The sequence below is a fragment of the Brassica napus genome, unplaced genomic scaffold (assembly GCF_020379485.1).
Source record: "Brassica napus cultivar Da-Ae unplaced genomic scaffold, Da-Ae ScsIHWf_752;HRSCAF=1088, whole genome shotgun sequence".
In the NCBI taxonomy this organism is placed as follows: domain Eukaryota; kingdom Viridiplantae; phylum Streptophyta; class Magnoliopsida; order Brassicales; family Brassicaceae; genus Brassica; species Brassica napus.
The window spans coordinates 30,632-50,269 of record NW_026016802.1 but is presented as its reverse complement, the minus strand read 5'-3'; the positions used below and the strand labels follow the sequence as shown (position 1 = coordinate 50,269).

Sequence of the window (19,638 nt, the reverse complement as noted above, 5' to 3'; positions counted from 1 at the left end):
TACACCACAAAGCTGCTGGTCCTTTTCTGCCTTGTTTAACATATGAGTTAACCCTTCCGTGCACAACACAAAAAGGAACGGAGATAGAGGGTCACCCTGGCGAATCCCTCGTTGCGGTTTTATGAGGCCAAAAGGTTGATCATTAATCAACACCGCAAAAGACACCGAGGACACACATGCCAAAACAAGACCAACCCACTTCTGATCAAATCCTAGAGCTTCTAGCAGTCTCCTCAAATAACTCCATTCAATCCTATCGTAGGCCTTTGACATATCCGTTTTTACCACCATAAACTCCTTTTCCACCTCACGATGAGAGCGTAAAGCATGAACCGCCTCATGAGCAATTCCAATGTTTGATGAGTATCTCGGCTACAAAAGCCGACTGGTTGACCGAAATAATATCAGGCAGCAAAGGTTGCAGTCTGCGCACCATTATCTTCGAGATAGTCTTATAGAGGACCGAGCACAGGCTGATTGGTCGTAAGTCACTCATCAGCTCAGGATCCTGAACTTTAGGCAGCAAACAAATGTGGGTAAAGTTCCAATCATCCGGCATTACCCCAGTGTTGAAGAACTTCTGAACTTCTGCTGTTACTTGCAGACCCACAATGTCCCAGTATTGGTGAAAGAACAGCCCAGTCATACCATCAGGTCCAGGCGCACTAGAAGCTTTGATACTAAACACGGCATCTCTGATTTCTTCACGAGTAACATCAGCCACCAATCTTTCATTCATAGCAGCCGTGACACGAGGGACCATGTCTTGAAATATCAGCTGGAAACTTGATGGGTTCGAAGATTTGAACAAAACAGAGAAGTAGTCCACAACAACTTGAGCTTTTGCTGCCTCCGACCATTGCTCAATCCCATTGATATCCTTAATCTTGCTTAAGAGTTTCCTTGAGCGATCAGATTTCACTGAGTCGTGGAAGAATTTAGAATTCCTATCACCATGACGTAGCCACCGTTCTCGACTTCTCTGCTGCCAGAAAATTTCCTCCTCTCTATAGGCCTTGTACAATTCTTTCTTGATCACCCTGATAGCATGGAAGCAAGGGTAGTTCCTAGACTCAAACCATTCCAGACGGTGTTCAAGTAAGTGGATCCTGTCTCTTGCATTAAATACCCTCGATTTCTTCCAACGACTCAGAACACCTCTGCAGTCTCTTAATCTTTTAGACACATTCCGGTTCTCAGCACCAGCACTTCTTGTACTCCAAGTCTCAAGGATTTTCTTTTTAACCATGGGTTGAAAGAGAAACTTTTTATCGAACCTGAACTGACCCTTGAAGGCTACTTGAGAGGACTGGAGATTCAACAGGACCGGCCTATGATCAGAACCCCGCTTGTCTAGGAATTTCTGATTGGATCCAGGAAACAGTCGCAGCCATTCCTTGTTCCCAAACGCTCTATCCAAACAGCATTGGATCCATTTTTTCCATCTCTGCCCCGACCAAGTGAACCTGTCTCCAGAAGACTCCAATTCCTCCACGCCACACGCTGAGAGCATATCCCCGAAAGGCTGAAAAGACTCTTCAGCTCTAACATGCCCACCCAATTTCTCATTATTATTCAGAATTTCATTGAAATCACCAACCAAACACCATTGCTCTTTCCTACCAACTTCAATCCTGCTCAGCCTCTCCCAAACAATACTTTTCCCTTCATGAGAAGGCTCACCATATATACACGAGAGAAAAAAAAACTAAATTCCCCAAACTGAACATGCATATCGATCAGATTCTTATCCGCATACTTAATATCCAATTTGATGGTGCTTTTCCAAAATAGAGCCAAGCCACCACTCAAACCTCTAGGATTCACCGTGAAAACTCTGTCATAACCCAACCACTCCTGCAAATCAACCAAAACATCTCTACAATTTTTTGTCTCCATTAAGAACATTATCTCCGGAAAGTAAAGTCGCCTGAACTCCCGAAGACGTTGAACGGTCAGATCTTGAGTACGCCCCAAGCCCCGACAGTTCCAACTCAGTATGCTCATTAAAGATTGGACAGTCCCTCACTTGGGACTACCTTTAGGGATTTGGACCTCACCGAGATTAGAAGTTCCCCTTCTTCAATCTCTACCTTTCTCTTCACTCCTCCTACGATTAGTTTACCAGCCGCCTTGCTTGTAGAAGCCGCTCCTTCAATGAAAGGCTCCCCAATAGTTCTCAATTTCCTTTTAGAGTTTGGAGGGCGTCTTCTTTGGTAAACCTTCTTCTTGGTCCCGGAAGGAGCACAAGGTTCCGAGAAACCCGTGCTAAACACCGTTGAACCAGACGAAAGTGCCCTAGCATTAAAGCCAAAATTAGCATCTTCACTCTCGGTAAGGGCCATTGGCTTCGGTCCTAACCTCATCGCCATTCCCGCACCAATGGCCGAAGCCATCAGTTTTTCAGATGCAGGGACTCCAGCGCTACTTCTGAGCCGCTTAACGTTCTCTTCATAGTTGAAAACGATCCCCTTCCCTTTGTTCACGTCATACGAGATGATAGGAGGTGGTTCCTGTCTAAGGACCATCCTCTGCAACATAGGATCTTGTTCCACTTCAGCTACAGACTTTCTAACTCTGTCTTCCCTTATGAATTTGTCTTCTTCTGAAGCCAAAAGCAAGTACTGCCTCATTTCATCCATCACTTCCTTCGCAAATTTAGGCCTACCAGTAAGAGAAATAATCCCCACCTGATCCTCCCTGAGCACACCATAGAGGGGATCATTTTCATTAAGAACCGACTTCTTCTTCTCCAGCTCTTTAGCAACCACTTGACGTCGTGCCATAGCCTCATCTTGTCTCTTCCTTACCATGAGAGGACAAATTTTTTGCTCATGATTTAATCTCTGACAAGTAAAACAGCGTTTCTGAATTCTTTCATAATCAAAGTGAATTGACCACGACTTGCCTCCTTTAGTAGTCACCATCTTTGCCATTCTAAGAGGCTTAGCTACATTGAACCTGACCTGTAGCCTGATAAACGGTTGAGTCTGAGGTTTCGAGGGAACAAAAACTATCTCTTTAACTTCACCCACAAGTTCACCCAGAGCCATAATGGCTTCCTCCGTGTAGTAGCTCGTTGGTAACTTGCTTATTCGCACCCAAAGCGGAATGAACTGCAGATAGTCATCTGGGGGTTCTTCAACCCACCTTTCGATCACAATGACCCATTCATTGAAGGTATGGACCCCTTTCTCCAGAACCTCCACCAAATCATGCTCAAAGTCGAAGAAAAATTGAAAACGCTCTTGTGAGAGAGCCACACCACGACATTTACCTTCCTTTTGCCATTTTCCAGGCATCCTCCAGATAAGAGAAGACATTTTTTGACATTCAGGGTTAAGAACTCTCCCCACAATGCTTAGCAGATTCTTTTCGTTCGAACAGAAGCCCGGAAGATCCGGCATCTCAAAAGGCTCATCTTCTTCATCCAAAGAAAGAGCCATTAAAGCTCTATCCATAGCAACAGACATCTTATAGTCACTTGCAACCAACCAACCAGATGACTTAAAGGCGAAACAAACACCAGAACTCTGAAATTGAAAGCTTTTTCCAAAACGGATCTGAAGAACCCTATATCTTATCTTGACTTTTCGCAACAAAAGAACAATAAAGTACACCAAAGTGGTTACAAAGAGTAAAGCAAACGTGTTTTTCTTGCCAAATACCGGGACCCACACTCCACTAGCACTATTATTTCTAGAGAGAAAAATCGCCCATAAAAGGATGCCTCTGAAAAATGTTGATGCTAAACCGATTTTATTTCTTAATAGTTTGATAAATCGTTTTAAATTTTGTAAATCAATTTGATACATAAAATATATTTTTATAATAATTCTTTTATTTCGTAAATTATTATTGAATATTTTGTAATTTATTTATTTTTAATAATTTTTTTAAACAGATACGTTTTAGCCATGTTTATCTTCGTAGCAAAAATAGCTACGAAATCGTGGTTGCAAAAACATAACACCTTACTTCGATTTTGATACTATTTTTTTTTTGGCCGATGCTATAGTTACAATCCAATTTTTGTAGCAAATCGGCCATATAACTACCAAAATCAGTCTATATCTACGAAATGCGTAGCTATAACGATTTTTTTAACTAGTTAATTATCAACCCAAAATTCTGACCATCTATGATATATTTTAAAAATATTTGCTTGACATCAAAATTTAGATTTCTGAAAACATTTAAAACATAAAATTAAAACAATTATTTATATATAAAAAATAGCAGATAATATAATTAAGAAAATAAAACATAAACCAAGCGTAACATGGACAAAACTTTAATTAACAGTAACATAATAATTGAATCGTTCACAAATTACTAACCTCATGTGAAAAGATAAAATTCATGTATTATTTAATTCTAAGATATGTAATCCTATTTAAAGATTTTCAATAATTCTCTTTTAATCAAAATGTAAACTAGAAATATAGGAGCTCCAGATGGAGTGCCCGCCCCTGGATTCGAGCCTTGGTCACTGCGCAAATTTACATGTGGACTACAGCACCCGAGACCGAAGACCGTTACACGTTGAGCCACATGGTGACGCTCTGGTAGCGTCTATGCTCACTTTGGTCTATAGTCTGGACCACCACGGTGGGGTCAGGATACTAGGTTAGCAAAAAACACTAGAAATATATTATTATAATTTTATTTAATATATATTTTCAATCCATTAAAATCAATTTCTTGTATTATTTTTATTTTATCATGTATTAATTAATGAAATGATTTTTTTTGTCAAAGAACTTGACAAAAAATACGTCTTTGTCTTTTTAATCCACGTAGCCACGTTTAAAAAAAATATTTTGAAAGCCACGTTTTTAAATTGGTAGTTGAAACCATATAAGAACAATTCTTTTTGTTATATTAATGAAATGATTTTTGGGTAATTGCAAAAACTTATTTTATTAGGTACTAGGGGCTGTCCGCGCTTCGCGCAGAATATTGTTTTATTGTTCTTAAATATGATTTTCTGATGATGTGATCAGTATTTATTTATGAAGAACATTATTTGATGTTTTATTATGTTATGTAATACTAAGTAATAAGTTAATATATTATTTGTTTGTTTTTTTAATAATGTGTTGTTGTATGTATAATATTACTTGTTAGCGGTGAATTGAGTTTTTGAGGTAAAACATATTGAATTTCAATAACTTTGTCTTTAGACATTTGTTGATCTTAAGATTAAAGGCGTCAAAATTGTATTTTAATTTTTCACATTTTTGAACAATACTGCACTCTCCCCCCCATCTTTTGACCTTTAACCATCACCATCTATGTATATCGTTTACTTCTCTGGTGTGCAGTGCTTTTCACCGTCACTGGAAAAAGACTCACCTCTGTGCTCTTGTTTTTATTCACTTTCTTTTTATGTGAGATTATCTGATATTTTTTATAGATTAGACATATTAGTTCCATATTGTGCGGTTCTTTCTACGGCGTTGTATGTTATTTCGGTCAATATTGGTCCTTTTTTTCCTTAGGTTTTGACTAAGGTTAGAAACTACATCTCGTTGGATTGGGTCAGAGTTTAGTTGTCATTGATGTTATTTTCTTCGTCGTTGGTTTGCCGTCAATAGTCTCTACTCGTCTTGGTTTTCAAGATCAAGATTTTGATGATCTGACTTCTATGCTTTTTTCATAACTCGAGGATGGCTCCATGGTTTTCTAGGTGATGGTTGTGTTTCCGGTGCTTTAGACATGCGTCTTTTTGTTTCGTGGTGACTTTGTTCTTCCGATGATTATTATTTCTCTGGTCCGCTTTTTTGGTTTTTTGTGCTTGATCGCGATACTTTGTGTTTTGGGAATTGTTTTATCTCATATTTTATCTTTTTATATTTTTCTGAAATCTGCTTGTTCTAACCATGACATTCTATGGTAAGATGAGATACGTTAATCTTTTTGTTGATTTTTTTTTCAGCTTCAAACCTTTATTGAGTTAGTGTTACTATGATATTTTATTTTTTTCTCTGACTGTGAAAGTTTTATGTTTAGATTATGTATTGCACTCTAATTTTTTCTTATTAGTTTGGTCATTTTATATTTTTAATAGTTAAATAAATATATAATTTATAAAATAAATAATAGAAAATGTTAAAATAATAAAATAACAAAAATTTATGTTATATTTAGCTGTGAATAAATTAAATATGTAAAATATATTTATTATTTTATTTATTTCTTTATTCATCTTAACTTTTAGTGAACAATAAAATAGATTATCAAGCTTCATACGATAATACTTAGTGCGAAAAAGATTGATAATTCACAATTAAAAAGTGTTTGGTCAAATTGCAATAATCTAAAAAAATGACCTAAAATATAAAAAAAATACATGGATGATACGTGTCGTAAAAGTTAACCACCACTTCTGAGAAAATGAGAAAAAATCATATATATATGGAAAGAAGGTGAAAAATCGATGTGCATTTTCTTAAAACCCGAACTTAGCCTTATAGATAAATATAGGTGTCTCTTTTTGTCTTTTGTTTAGCCATTTGTCTCTTTTCACCTTATTTCCATATACTTAATAAAATAAGCTTTTTACGTTAGTGCGTTATCTAGTTACCTTTTTTTAATCCGCATAGCCACGCTTTTAAATTGGTAGCTGAAGCCATATAAGAACAAAATTTTTGTTTAATTAATTAATGAAATATTTTTTTGTCAAAGAACTTGACAAAAACACGTCCTTGTCTTTTTCATCCACGTGGCCACTTTTATAAATTGGTAGTTGAAGGCTTGAAGCCGTATAAGAACAAAATTTTTGTTACATTAATTACTATATGATAATCAGCGCCTTACGCGGAATGAAATGATTAAATTTGTAATTTGTGAGATAAAAAAACATTGAATCTGATTAATTTGGATATTAGTTAGTTTTGAATTAATTGTTTTGGATGTTAGTGAGGAAGATATAGATTGGCGACGTTAATATGGTTGAAGTTTTTGATTTTATGATCATAACCGGAAGACTATATCTATTTATTTGGATTCATGTTATATGAAGTTTAGATAATACTGATGTTAAGCTTTCGTATCATATTCAAATTTCTAAACAGATGCAAAATTAAATCAATTCGAGATAATTGTTACCGAGAAAAGGAATTTAAAAAAAAATCATTTCATTACAATTTAGTTAATAGTAAAATGAACCATTAAAATACTATTTTTTTCGAAATTCCTATAGATTTAAAAAACTCACTTACGGTGAACATTTAACTGTATAGGTATTCACTTAAATTACACTTACATATATATAAACACATATATGTATATGTAAAAATAAAAAAGTGATTGATAAATATATAAACATACCATTAATTAATTTAGAAACAACTTTTTGGTCAATATAACAATCGAAAGTTAATAAGCTAACATAAAATTAATTAAAAATAAAATGGATTCGTCCTTTAATTTTTTTTTTTCATATACAGAAAATCTAATTGTATACATAAACAATAAAATTAATACGTAATCTAATTGTATACATAAACAATAAAATTAATACGTATACAAATTGAGCCTGATGAATTTATTCTTATATTATGTTATAAATTGGCCGAACCATTTTTGGAAAGATGTTGTAATGGTACAACATCTTTATATATAAAAGATAGTTTGCTCTCTCCTGGTAAAGCCACCTCAGCATTCAGGTCACAAATTTGTACTCTGTGGTGCTGACACGTGTCACTTTAAAAAAAAAAAATCAAAACTGCTTAAAAGACTTTGGACTTCGGCTATTTTTCTTTATTTCACGATTCTATTCAAAGGTCATATTGGCCCCTTGATATATTCAAGTTAATTCAGCCCAAAACCTTAATTGAAACCTAAAAGCAAGATGTGTTCACGCGTCGTCTTCCTCGAACATCTTCGCTCTGATTCCTCTGAGACTGTGATTAAGTTAGTCGCTCATAGAGGTTGTTCAAGTTTCATAAACTCTTCCGTCTTCAGTCATGGAGATAATTACTTTCGTTATGTTTCTATGTCTATGTCGGCGTCTTTTTGTTTTCGATTCATCTCCTCTTAGGCTTTAAAACATGCATTGATTCATCGTCATTAATGAAGTCTTAACTATTTTGATTTACTGGATCCACGATTACACATTCAATGGTTCTTATCCCTCTTCCTAGCGGTGGATCTCCCATTATAAAAAGGTAAGGCCTCATCTCAGGAGAATCATCCTCACAATTCCAATTGCATTCTAAAATTTCTTTCTCTATATAATGACTAAACTCCGTTTTACTTGCTGAATTGAAATTCGGCTGTTGATCTTCCGTCGTCAAGGTGCGGCTGCTCAGAAACTGAAAAGCGCAACGCTGTGACGAGTTGATGGGAGATGACATAATCCTCTTCGATGATAAGGTATTTCATTCTTAAAACTCTTTAACAGGTTCTTTTTTAACTAGATGGGCGTTTTAACTCATATTTATCCAAACTTTTGTATTCAGATATTGATTTAAACTCTTTTGAATGAGAAATCTTGAAACTGTTTGTTGATTAGGCTTTTTTCACATGTGATTCTACTCATGCCAGCCACCGTAATGTCAACCGTCTCGACACCTTCCGGCACCACCGTCTCAAGGCGGGTACTCTGTTCACTGTTAGCGGATTCGAGGACGTCTCAACCGTCTCACCACCTTTCACTCTAACCTTGCTCTCCTCCCTCCTCTCGAGATCTTGCTCATCATGGTCAAACTCTCTTCTTCATCTTATGATTTGAATCAGCTTTGAAACTGAACTTTGATATTGGATTACAGATTGTGGAGTTTTAGTTCGTCTACGGAATTAAATTGTCTCCTTGATGTTATGTATGTTGTTTGATTGTCAGTAAAGTCTAAATGGTGTGTCTTTTTAACATAGAAAAATTAGATCTTGGATTTTTTGGGTTTAACCACAAGCGCAACATTTTCTATAGCTGTGTTTGAGAGAGATTTAGTGTGTATCCATATGTTTTCGATGCAAAAAACATATTTTTTTTTGCTATTTATCTGTGTTTAGAAAGTGGAGCATTACGTGGCTCTAAGGTTTGAGTAATGTTGGGTACTTTCACACTAACAAGAGGTTTGATGATGTGGAGCTTTGTGGTGATCATTTCTCTCGCTATTTTCCTTCCTCACCAATTCTCATGGTAAAATTTTGTATCCTTTGCACTCAGGTACATCAGTTGATTGAAGCACTAACTAGGTAACCATCTTATGCTCTTTTATTTTTGAACAACAAAAAGCTTGAAGCCTTATCAAATGGTAAAAATCGAAGGCATGTGATGCAGGTTGGTATTTTAAGGAAACAGCTTAGGCCTTTTTTTTTGTTCTCATACAGTTTTTTTGTGTACATACAACTTAGTATAGCTTGGAAATGAAATTTATAATTAGCCAATTATGTAAGGAATATTTATATATAAAGGTCACTCTACACAAGTATATTGTTATTGCTATATAAGAAATATACTGTTAATAATCACTACAGGAAATAAGGGTTTTGATGGCACCGCTAAAGCGCTATAAGACGCTACCATAGCGTTGTAGAAAGCGCTCCAATATCGCCCGCGATAATAGGTCTCGTACATTTCATAGCGGATTTTTGTTGTGCTATTGATATTTTATTATTAATAGCGGTTCTTGTTATGCAATTGTAAATTTGTATTATAGCGTCGCCAAAATGATATTATAACTTTTTAACTATAGCATTTTTTAAAATTAAATATAGCGATTTGTAATTACTATTGTCGTCTTCTATCAATAGCAATATTTGAACATTTCATTGCATTTTTTTATATGCAATTGTTTCATTTTGTTTATAACAAATTTTATTTAATATTTTGATTTTTAAAATAATAGAGAATCAAAAAATGTAAAATAAAAATTAATTCTAATTAAAATTCGAAGAAAATTAAAATATTCGAAAATAAAAAATATATTCAATTCTCACAAATTTTCCATGCAAAAAAAATCAATCAGCAACTATAATTCCATCACAATCATCTCTAACACAAAAACTTTCATCATCAGACAATTGCTCTGTATCATCAAATTCCTGTGCGAGTAATGGTGCTCCGACAACGTCTTCCTCTGTCTCGAGTTCATGATATCCTCTCGGTGGTGCTCTCATAACAACATACCAAGGCGATTCTTCATCTTCTCTAGAGTAAAATACCTGTTTTGCTTGTGATGGTAGAATGTATGGATCTTGTAAATATGGCGTTTGGTTGACATGAAGATTGACAAGGGTGAAACCATCTTCTTCCTTAACACCGTAGCCTCTGTTCGCCCAATTACACTTGAATAAAGGAACGCTGAACATGTGGTAATCGAGAAGAATGATCTCTGTTATCACTCCATAATATGTGACCATATCGGCTGTATGTCTTGTATCTCTTGCAGAAGATCTACACATGCTGAAAGCTTCGTAAGTGACTCCACTATTCTGAGTCTTTCGCTTAACGGATTGTATGTGAAATCGGTTCCCGTTAATGACAAAACCTTTATTGGTATGAGCAGTAAACCTTGGTCCAAAGGCCAACCACCTCAGCTTCGTAGAATGCTCCTTTGAGTTAGAAGGTATCTAACAAGGATGTAAAACTGTGTGAGCTATGTGAATAGAAAAGTGAACAGATAGTGAAGTTGTACAAACCTTATTCTTCACCCATTCAGCAAATTGTTGGGTGTGATGCTTCCATAACAAAGTTTCATTTGTTGCTAATCGAACATCATTATCTTGCAGTTCTTGTAAGTGCTTCCTGGTTCTCATAACAAAGTAGAGAGTTATCAGACTGATAAAAAAATCTGAATTTGAGAGGGACAGTAGAACTTACTCAACATAGGGATCCATAATAGCCATATTCATCAAAACATATCGATGTGCTATGTCTCTATCTTTCTCTGAAAGAATAAGCTCTGTTCCCTTTTGCAGTGGTCGACCTTCAAGAACCATTCCATCAGACTGAATATCTTCATTACGGTTAAGTACTTCTTCAACGGGTACAGAATTCTTTAGGAACTCTAAACAAAAGGCTATGCATTCTCCAGCTAAGTACCCCTCAGCCATACATGCTTCTGGCCTAGCAAAATTCTTTACATATGCCTTGAGTGTTTTCATGTATCTACAGCTCAAACAATATAGCAATAGTTACAAACCTCAGTTGATCGGAAAAACAGTTCAGGATATAAACAATTTACATTACGCGAACAAAATGAAAACAAACCTCTCAAACGGATACATCCAACGAAAGTGCACAGGACCTCCCAAACGTGCCTCTCTTGCTAGGTGTAAAGGAAGGTGGAACATGATATCGAAGAGCGATGGAGGAAAGAACCGCTCGAGTTGGCACATTGTCTCCACAAACTCATTTTCCAAAGTTATCAGCTTCTCCGCGTCAATAGCACGCTGACACAATCTGTTGAAGTAGTTACATACTCGAGTTACTGCCACTCTTGGTCCTCTTGGAAGCAACCCTCGTAACGCAGCAGGTAACAGATTTTGGATTAGTACATGATGATCATGGGATTTAAGACTTCCAATCATAGGAGGGTTAATTGAAACAACATTTGCAATATTACCGCAGTAGCCGTCAGGGCCTCTAAACGCAGACAACCTTTGACAAAATATCTTTTTCTCTTCCTTACTGAGCCAATAAGTTGCTGGAGGCAAGTAGAATCTCTTTCCCCGTACCTGTGTGTGCAAGTTTTTCCGGATTCCAATATCTTCTAAGTCCTGTCTCGCTTTGAGGCCATCTTTTGACTTAGCACTCTGCATCAGCGTTGATAATAATGCATCAGACAAGTTCTTTTCCACGTGCATGACGTCGATGTTGTGACGCACCGGCAAATCCTAACACATTGAAAACAGAATGATCAGTTAATGGATAAACAAAATGTGACAATCGTATCTCAGTCTAACAATAGCTATAATACCTTCCAGTACGGTAAATCGAAGAATATTGATCGTTTCTTCCACCTCCATTGATCACTCGTTTCATCATTTTCTTCGTCTTCAGCCACCTCATCTTCTGAGACAACATTTCTCTTCCTTTTTTTTTTCTTTGCTAAAGATCTTCCAAAGTCATTCCTGAAGTTCTTTAGTGTTGCAAATATTTCTGCACCGGTTTGAATCCTGTTTGCAGTCCCCTTCTCCACTGTATTATCAAACCATCCTTTCCTGCGTCTGTAGTGATGTCCAGGGCTTAGTCGCTTCCTATTCCCCAAATACACATACTTGCGACTAAACTTGAGCCACCTATTTGGTGTATCCTTTCCACAAACATTGCATGCTTGTTTCCCTTTAACTTTACAACCTGCCAAACTACCTAGAGCCGGGTAGTCGCTTATAGTCCACAACAACATAGCTTTTAGTGTGAACTTCTCTTTCAGGAATGAGTCGTATACCTGAATCCCCTCACTCCACAATTCTTGTAAGTCTTCAACCAGTGGCTCTAGATAAACATCAATGTTGTTGCTCGGAGCCGTCGGTCCAGGGATCAACATAGTCAACATGACGTTCTCAGCCTTCATACACAGAGTTGGTGGCAAGTTGTAATTGACTAACAACACTGGCCAAGTACTATACTTTGTGTTCTGGATAGAGAAAGGGTTCATACCATCTGTTGACAGGCCGAGTCGAAGGTTTCTTGCTTCACTAGCAAACTCTGGCCACTTATTATTCACTTGAGCCCAAGATAACGAGTCAACAGGATGTCGCATTATACCATCTTCAGTGGCATTGTTGGCATGCCATCGCAAATCCTCAGCCATCCTTGCTGATCTAAACATCCTCTTGAATCTGTCTTTGATCGGAAAATACCGTAGGACCTTTGCAGGAATTCCTTTCTTTTCTTCATTACTGTGCTTATCAATTTCCCATCTAGAAGCACTACATCTTGGGCAGGTTTCCAACTCCTCATATTGCTTCCTATAGAGAATACAATCGTTCTTGCACGCATGAATCATTTCGTAGCCAAACCCAAAAATCTTCAAGAACTTCTTAATCGAATCAGTCGACTTTGGTAGTACATTACCTTCTGGTAGCATGTCATGTAATGCCGACAGTAGCTGATCAAAGTAAGCCTCTGACATTCCACTCTTTACTTTGATGCGGTAAAGGGCCATGATCGCAGAAACTTTGGTGTGCTTGCTACATGTCAAGTACAATGGAGTTTCAGCATCTCTCAACTTCTTCCTAAACTCCGAGTCTTCATCAGGTTCACCATGTACAGGCTCTCCTCCAGTGTCATCAGAAGGCGGTTCATCAGGTTCACCACTATCAAAATAAGCCGTCCTTAGCAAACCATAAGCCTCTGTTTCTGATTGAGGGACACTATCATTCATATCAGACCTTCTCTCACCATGAAGACTCCAACAAGAACTCCTCATATACTTCTTATCCATACCCCTAATCACAAGATGCTCCGTTACTTTGTCTAAAACTTGATGGGAAAGGTTTCTGCAGTGAGTACAGGGACATAATATTTCTGTCGGATCTCCTAACCTCCTCGCTGATGCAGTAACAAAGCCTGTTGCTCCTTCGAAATATTCGAGGCTAGCCCTATATATATATATAAGGAACAGAATCAGAACAAAAAATTTGGAACAGAAGAAGAATTCGTCATGAATTAAAATGTCGAAAAGATTACTACCTTGGAAGCCAAACCCATGCTTTTTCCATATCAGAACAATATAACTTCGAGGGAAATCGACTGAAACCTTCGATTTTCGAAAAGGAGGCGTCAGCAAAAGGAACTAAACCTAGATTTGAGTAATCGCAGAAGGAGAATGAACAGATCTCCGATGGAAAGACGGAGATTGAAAGATTAAAAAATCAGATCCTACGGCTTCTATGAAGGCACGTCATCTATCCCCACCATTCCTTCTTATTGGTTTATGTACAATTCTATATTAATTTATTTTTAAATTACGAAAAATGCATGAAAATGATGGGAAATTATGTTATAAACAAAATTTAAATTTTAATAAATTTTATTATTAATTTTTTTTAACAAAAATATTATATGTTTGAAATAAGTATAAAATGATTTCTCTATATGGAGAATAGATGATGATAGGGTTGAATCCTTATGTGTTATATAGGGTTGAATCCCTAAATAAACCCTAAAATCTAAATTTGTTTCATCTAAATTGTATAAATTTGTTACAATAGGGTTGAATCCCTAAATTTGAATCCCTATATGATGATAGGGTATAAATTTGTTACAATAGGGTTGAATCCCTAAATAAACCCTAAAATCTAAATTGTATAAATTTTTATGAACAATTTATTTGTAAAAATTTTAATGGAACACTTAAATTGTATAAATTATTTTGAAACACTTATTTTTTAAAAATTTTAAAGGACCACTTATTTTTATAATTTATATATATGCCAAGCCTACATAATCTTATTAGAAATATGTCTTAACAACCAAACAAAATATGTCTTACAACCAAACAAGCAAAATATGTCTTAAAACAAAACAAGCATACTCCGATCCATAAATATGTCTTTGAGAATACTCGATCGAGTACATTTAAACATACAGAATCTTATCATTTGGCCAAGCCACTGTGCTGCCCACAGCATCTGATATGTCTTCCAGAAAAGAGTTTGGTCTCCATAGAGATGCATCTTCAATCAAGGCCACTTCAACCCAGACCCGACTTGCATTGGGACCTAACGGGACGTGATGGACTAAACACAATGGATCAGTACTACTTACTCTGCCTTCTGCGACTTTCCGTCCTGAGTTGTTGTGGTCCAACAAGATGCACTTCTTTTTACCACCTGAACGGGTGGAACTAGTGCTGCCACTTGGACTCTACAAGCACAACAAATACATCACACCAACTACATCTAAATAAGTTTGTAAAAGAGAGAAGTTTGTAAATTTACCAATGAAGGCCTTCTGACACTAGCTTCCCCTTCATCTTCAGGAACTTTAATTACTGATACATTATGGAGCGGCCATGCGATCTTTTCATTAACAGCATCACTCATTGTTGTCATGTCACTTGTTGGCCTCCATAGAAAAGCTTTCCCATTAATCACCTTAGCAACTCTCATAACTACAGCATTCGGACCCAAAGGAACATTGTTCACCATCTCATATGGGTCAGTCGAACCCATAAAACCTTCAGCGATTACCTCGACGCCCTTAACCCAATCGTAGATCTTGCACCTTTCAAGATCATCTACGGTAGTATTCTATATTGACAATGCATATGGTTAGTATCATGTTGAATTTTATAATACAAACGTAAGTATACGTGCTAATGGAATGACCTTTGATCTTAACACATCCGAGGAAACTGGATGGTTGTTCGATGCACTATCTAGTATCAGTTTATCAATTGGCCATGGAATTTTGCATCCCGCTGCTTCCTGAAGATTACGCACATCCGTAGTTGGCCTCCAAACAGATGCCTTCGGGTTTGATACCGACTTTACAACAACCGCCGCGGCGTTAGGACCAATCGGAATACGACCAATCTTGTATGTACCTTCAGCAGAGCAGAATTCTCCTTCAGCGACAACAACATCTTTTGACTCACACCAATCAAGTAGTTGAACTCTAGTTCCTTCTTTGTATACATAACTAGCCTCAGATGGAGAAACACAATCATCATTGTTTTTCTGTAAAAACATAAAATGAATCATTGATTTTATATCAATCAAGGAAATTCTACATTATATAACCAGTTAAAACTAAAGAAAATTCACCTTATTTCCAGCTAAGTCACGGACCAGAATCTTCAAGTCTTTAATCTCGCTTTCCAAGTCGGCAAGTTTGGAGTCTCTAGCTGACAAGAATGCTAGTTTCGTAGCAGTAATCCCTCTTCCCAACCCTCTGACTCGTCCAGGTTTGTCTACTCCCAACACTTGACTAACAGCATCTTCTTTTATATTAACACTGGATGTGGAGTCCATTTGACTATCAAGTGAAATTATTTTTTCCTGAGACAAACACAATATAAGTTATGGTCCTTTTCAATACCAAAAAGAGTAACTTAATTAATCAGACAATGAAACCTTACAATGGTTTCAGCAAACTCAGGTCTAACAGGTCTACCATCAGAGTGAGTGTGTCCTGCTATCCAGACCTTGCTCCGGCTAATCTTCTTAGGGTCTTCACTCTTTTTTTTCTACAAGAGTGATATATTGTTTTACTTATCAGTTTGTTCTATCTTCAGATATAATATAATTACATACTGTTACTTACCATTTCACAAGCTAGACGATTCATTCCTCTACGACTAGTGGTGTGAGGAATCTGAGCTCTCCTTAGTGCTCTGTACTTTTCACTCTTTGCCTACAATATTATTAAATCAAATTTGATCAATCAAATCTCCGAAGTAAACACTTAAAAACCAAATGCTCTGTATATTTCACCTTGAACACAGACGAAGTCCTACTCTTAACCCAAGCGCTCCAAACCTGAACAGATCGAATGTTGCTTGGTTTCAGTGCTGCTCTCTCTGTGGAGCTTTTTGCATTTCGCAGTTGTGATACAAGCCTTGACTTTCCAGATCTCCACAAACAGCCCATCTGTTTGAAGACTGAATCTTTTTGCCACTCTTCTTTCAAATCAAACCTCGCCTGCAGTAATGTATGCAAATGCCACACATTATAATCCTTACAAAGACATTATACAATAGACTTAAGGGCATATATATACCTGAATTTCCTCCCATAATGTGTCCTTTGTCTGCTTATCAAGATTCCTCCAATCATCAAGAAGTACAGTCACATGTTCGCGTACAAGGGGTCCAAGGAACGATGAAAGTGTCACTGATCCAGGACCTACATGTTCGCCAAGCTCAGTGAATGACACAGAAACCTTCTCTTGATGATCCTTGGCCACTTTACGCATCTTTGTGGGTCCTCTTTTCTTCTTTTGTTTTCCATCAGATGGCGATGCTTCTGCTCCTGAAATGCCATTCTCAGTTTCAATGTCAGCTTCTCTCGGCTGAGAAGGTTCTTGAGTAACTCCATTCTCAGGTTCCATGTCAGCTTCTCTCGACTGAGAAGGTTCTTGAGTAAATCCATTCTCAGGTTCCATGTCAGCTTCTCTCGGCTGAGAAGGTTCTTGAGTAACTCCATTTTCAGCTTCCATGTCAGCTTCTCTCGGCTGAGAAGGTTCTTCAGTAACTCCATTCTCAGACTGAGACTGTTCTTCAGCAATGACATTCTCAACTTCAATTTCCACATGTGGATCATCACCATCACCATCACCATCCGCCTCATTAACATCTTCAGAAACCTTTGTCGGGACTTCGTCAGCACTTTCTTGCCTTATCTCAATGTTTTCTTCTTCAATAGCAACTTCTTTTCCCTTATTTAACTTACGCATTTTCGTACTCTTTCTGGTTATCTCAATGAACTCTGTTTCTGCTTCCAGACCTTGGGAACGTCTGCTTCTTCTAACCATTCCTCCTCGTGTCTTCGGCCCCATGTTAATTTGTTCCTAAAAAAATCATTTTTGAGATCTATTGAGATAATAAGCAATCGATTAATTTTCATGATTGTAGATTGTAAAAATGGAAGACGATCGATACATATCTATTGAGATAATAAGCAATCGATTATTATCATGATGCATGCAAGTTAAAGAAGACAGAGATCAAAGAAGACAAACCTGAGATCGAAGAAGACAAAGAAGACAGAGATCGATGAAGACAAAGAAGACAGAGATCGATGATTCCGAAGGGGTCTCACGAAGAACACTTTGGGAGAGAAAATGCAGAGACGATATTCTTTTGTTTTAATGAAAAAGTACTAAATATTCTTTGCTTTGGTCAAAGATATATTTCCCACAAAATTTATCATTCGCGGGTTTTAATAAAAAAATAAGCGGTCGAGGATACCATAACGATTATTCTTTCTCAGTGCTATAATCTAAAGATCAAAATCCCAAAAACATGCGCGCTTGCAAATTTCATTTTGCCGCTCCAGATATAATAGCTTTTTACTTAAAGAAACGCTATTATATTTCTAGCCACAAACATACAATAGCACAAACTTCTTTTCCGCTATATTACATTGCTATTAAAACCCTTATTTCCTGTAGTGAATATAGGAAGTCTTAGAAGCTCGAATTCTTTTAGTATTTGCATTCATTATTTTTATTGCATCCTGCACAAATGCTGTCAATGTAAAGTTATAAAACATGACTAAACTGTCTACTTCAATTGTGTGCGCAACCAAACACTAAACTGATGCAATTTAATTTTGCTGCAGTTAATGTCAATTTTTTCAATTTTTTGTTTTTTTTTCTATATTACATGATAGCTTTCTGTGAAAGATGATTCTAATAACTGGAAAATGGTTGGAGCAGATGTAGGAAACAAATTATTCTCGAAAGAACCATCAGCCAATGTAATTTTGTTACATTACATTTCATCTGAGTCCTGAGAAATGCAAAGTTGTGACATATATTGTCAGATTACTTTTGATTATGTCTCCAAGTAAGCTATAATATATACACGACCTTAAGATGAAAATACATGGAAGACATGAAGTGCTTTCTCTATATTTCTCTAACGTGCAAGAATATTTTTTCCCTAAAAATAATAGGAATCCTAAATAATAATTTTGGGAACACAAGCAAGAATGAACTTCATGCAAGAAATATGTAATATTGGTATTTCAATGTAACTTCAAAAAAAGACACCAAATTGGAAACATTCGCAAATATATAGTAACAATCAAAACATCCGAATACAAATCCAAAAAGCAAATAAAAATTGCATACAAAAGAAAAGAATTCAAACAAAAAAATACATTACATCCATACGCGCGAGACCGATTCTAGGCATCATGCATTTACGTTAGTACATTTTGAAAAAAAAACATACAATAGCCTTGCACTAATCACTATTTTTTTTATCAAATCACTATGTTATTTTGATAGAAAAAGGTATCAAATAATTAGCTATGTTTTGACCAAAAGATAAATAATTAGATATGTAAGAACACTTATACAAACACAGTTAAAAAATCTGGTTTAAATGTTAACTAATTCATTAACTAAACCAATTGGTTAAGCAAACCAGGTCATTACAGTTTTATAAAAAACATAAAATGCTTCTACTCATTTTTTCTCATTGAGAAAGCTTCAGTTCAAAATTTAACTAATTCATTAACTAAATCAATTAGTTAAGCAAATCGGGTTAAGTAAATTTTGTTGGTGTTATATATATAATCATAAATTTTTGAAAAATTTAAATATTTAAAAAAAAAATAAACTATTGGTTGTAAATTTAAGGGGATAGTCCATTAAATTACTTAGAGACTAATTGGAAACAAATGTTATAAATAGTTTTAAGTGAATTGAAACATTAAAACAATTTAACCAATTAAACACCATAACTAAAATTTAATTAATTTTTTATCATTCTGCTCTTCACCTTATATATAATTTTCAATAACAAAAAATTGGATACAAATTTTTTTGAATAGCGTAAGACAAAAAGATTGAATAATTTAAAATTAGTTTATATTTGTCAATAGCTACTTATATGGTTATGATAGATTATAAAGTTTATATATATTAAAATAAACATACTAAATATATAATCAAAATTTAAATTTAAACAAAAACCCGGGCTAAATTTAAATTTAAACAAAAACCCG

The 19,638-nt window shown here is 35.9% G+C and overlaps 2 protein-coding genes and 1 pseudogene across 3 annotated transcripts; 1 reads left to right on the top strand and 2 right to left on the bottom strand.

Moving 5' to 3' along the window:
- Nucleotides 1-8,349: 8,349 nt before the first annotated feature.
- Nucleotides 8,350-19,083, top strand: LOC106448551 (annotated as a pseudogene).
- LOC106362194 lies at nucleotides 9,870-13,692 on the bottom strand. 2 transcript variants are annotated; one of them, XM_048775201.1, is made up of 7 exons: nucleotides 13,649-13,692; nucleotides 11,931-13,557; nucleotides 11,577-11,847; nucleotides 11,222-11,471; nucleotides 10,832-11,119; nucleotides 10,651-10,756; nucleotides 9,870-10,581 (listed from the first exon to the last, which is right to left on the bottom strand). In XM_048775201.1, the coding sequence occupies exons 1-7, from the start codon at nucleotides 13,675-13,677 to the stop codon at nucleotides 9,970-9,972; spliced, it is 3,183 nt and encodes a 1,060-aa protein (XP_048631158.1). In that variant the 5' UTR covers nucleotides 13,678-13,692; the 3' UTR covers nucleotides 9,870-9,969. The 2 variants fall into 2 exon arrangements, with proteins under 2 accessions (XP_048631158.1, XP_013657490.1); XM_013802036.3 differs by having other exon boundaries at nucleotides 11,222-11,847.
- LOC106358174 lies at nucleotides 14,388-18,072 on the bottom strand. The gene is made up of 9 exons (XM_013797924.3): nucleotides 17,642-18,072; nucleotides 16,682-17,470; nucleotides 16,396-16,602; nucleotides 16,226-16,315; nucleotides 16,041-16,148; nucleotides 15,727-15,960; nucleotides 15,289-15,639; nucleotides 14,899-15,210; nucleotides 14,388-14,824 (listed from the first exon to the last, which is right to left on the bottom strand). Exons 2-9 carry the CDS (start codon nucleotides 17,456-17,458, stop codon nucleotides 14,537-14,539), a joined length of 2,367 nt encoding a protein of 788 aa, XP_013653378.1. The 5' UTR covers nucleotides 17,459-17,470; nucleotides 17,642-18,072; the 3' UTR covers nucleotides 14,388-14,536.
- Nucleotides 19,084-19,638: the final 555 nt, after the last annotated feature.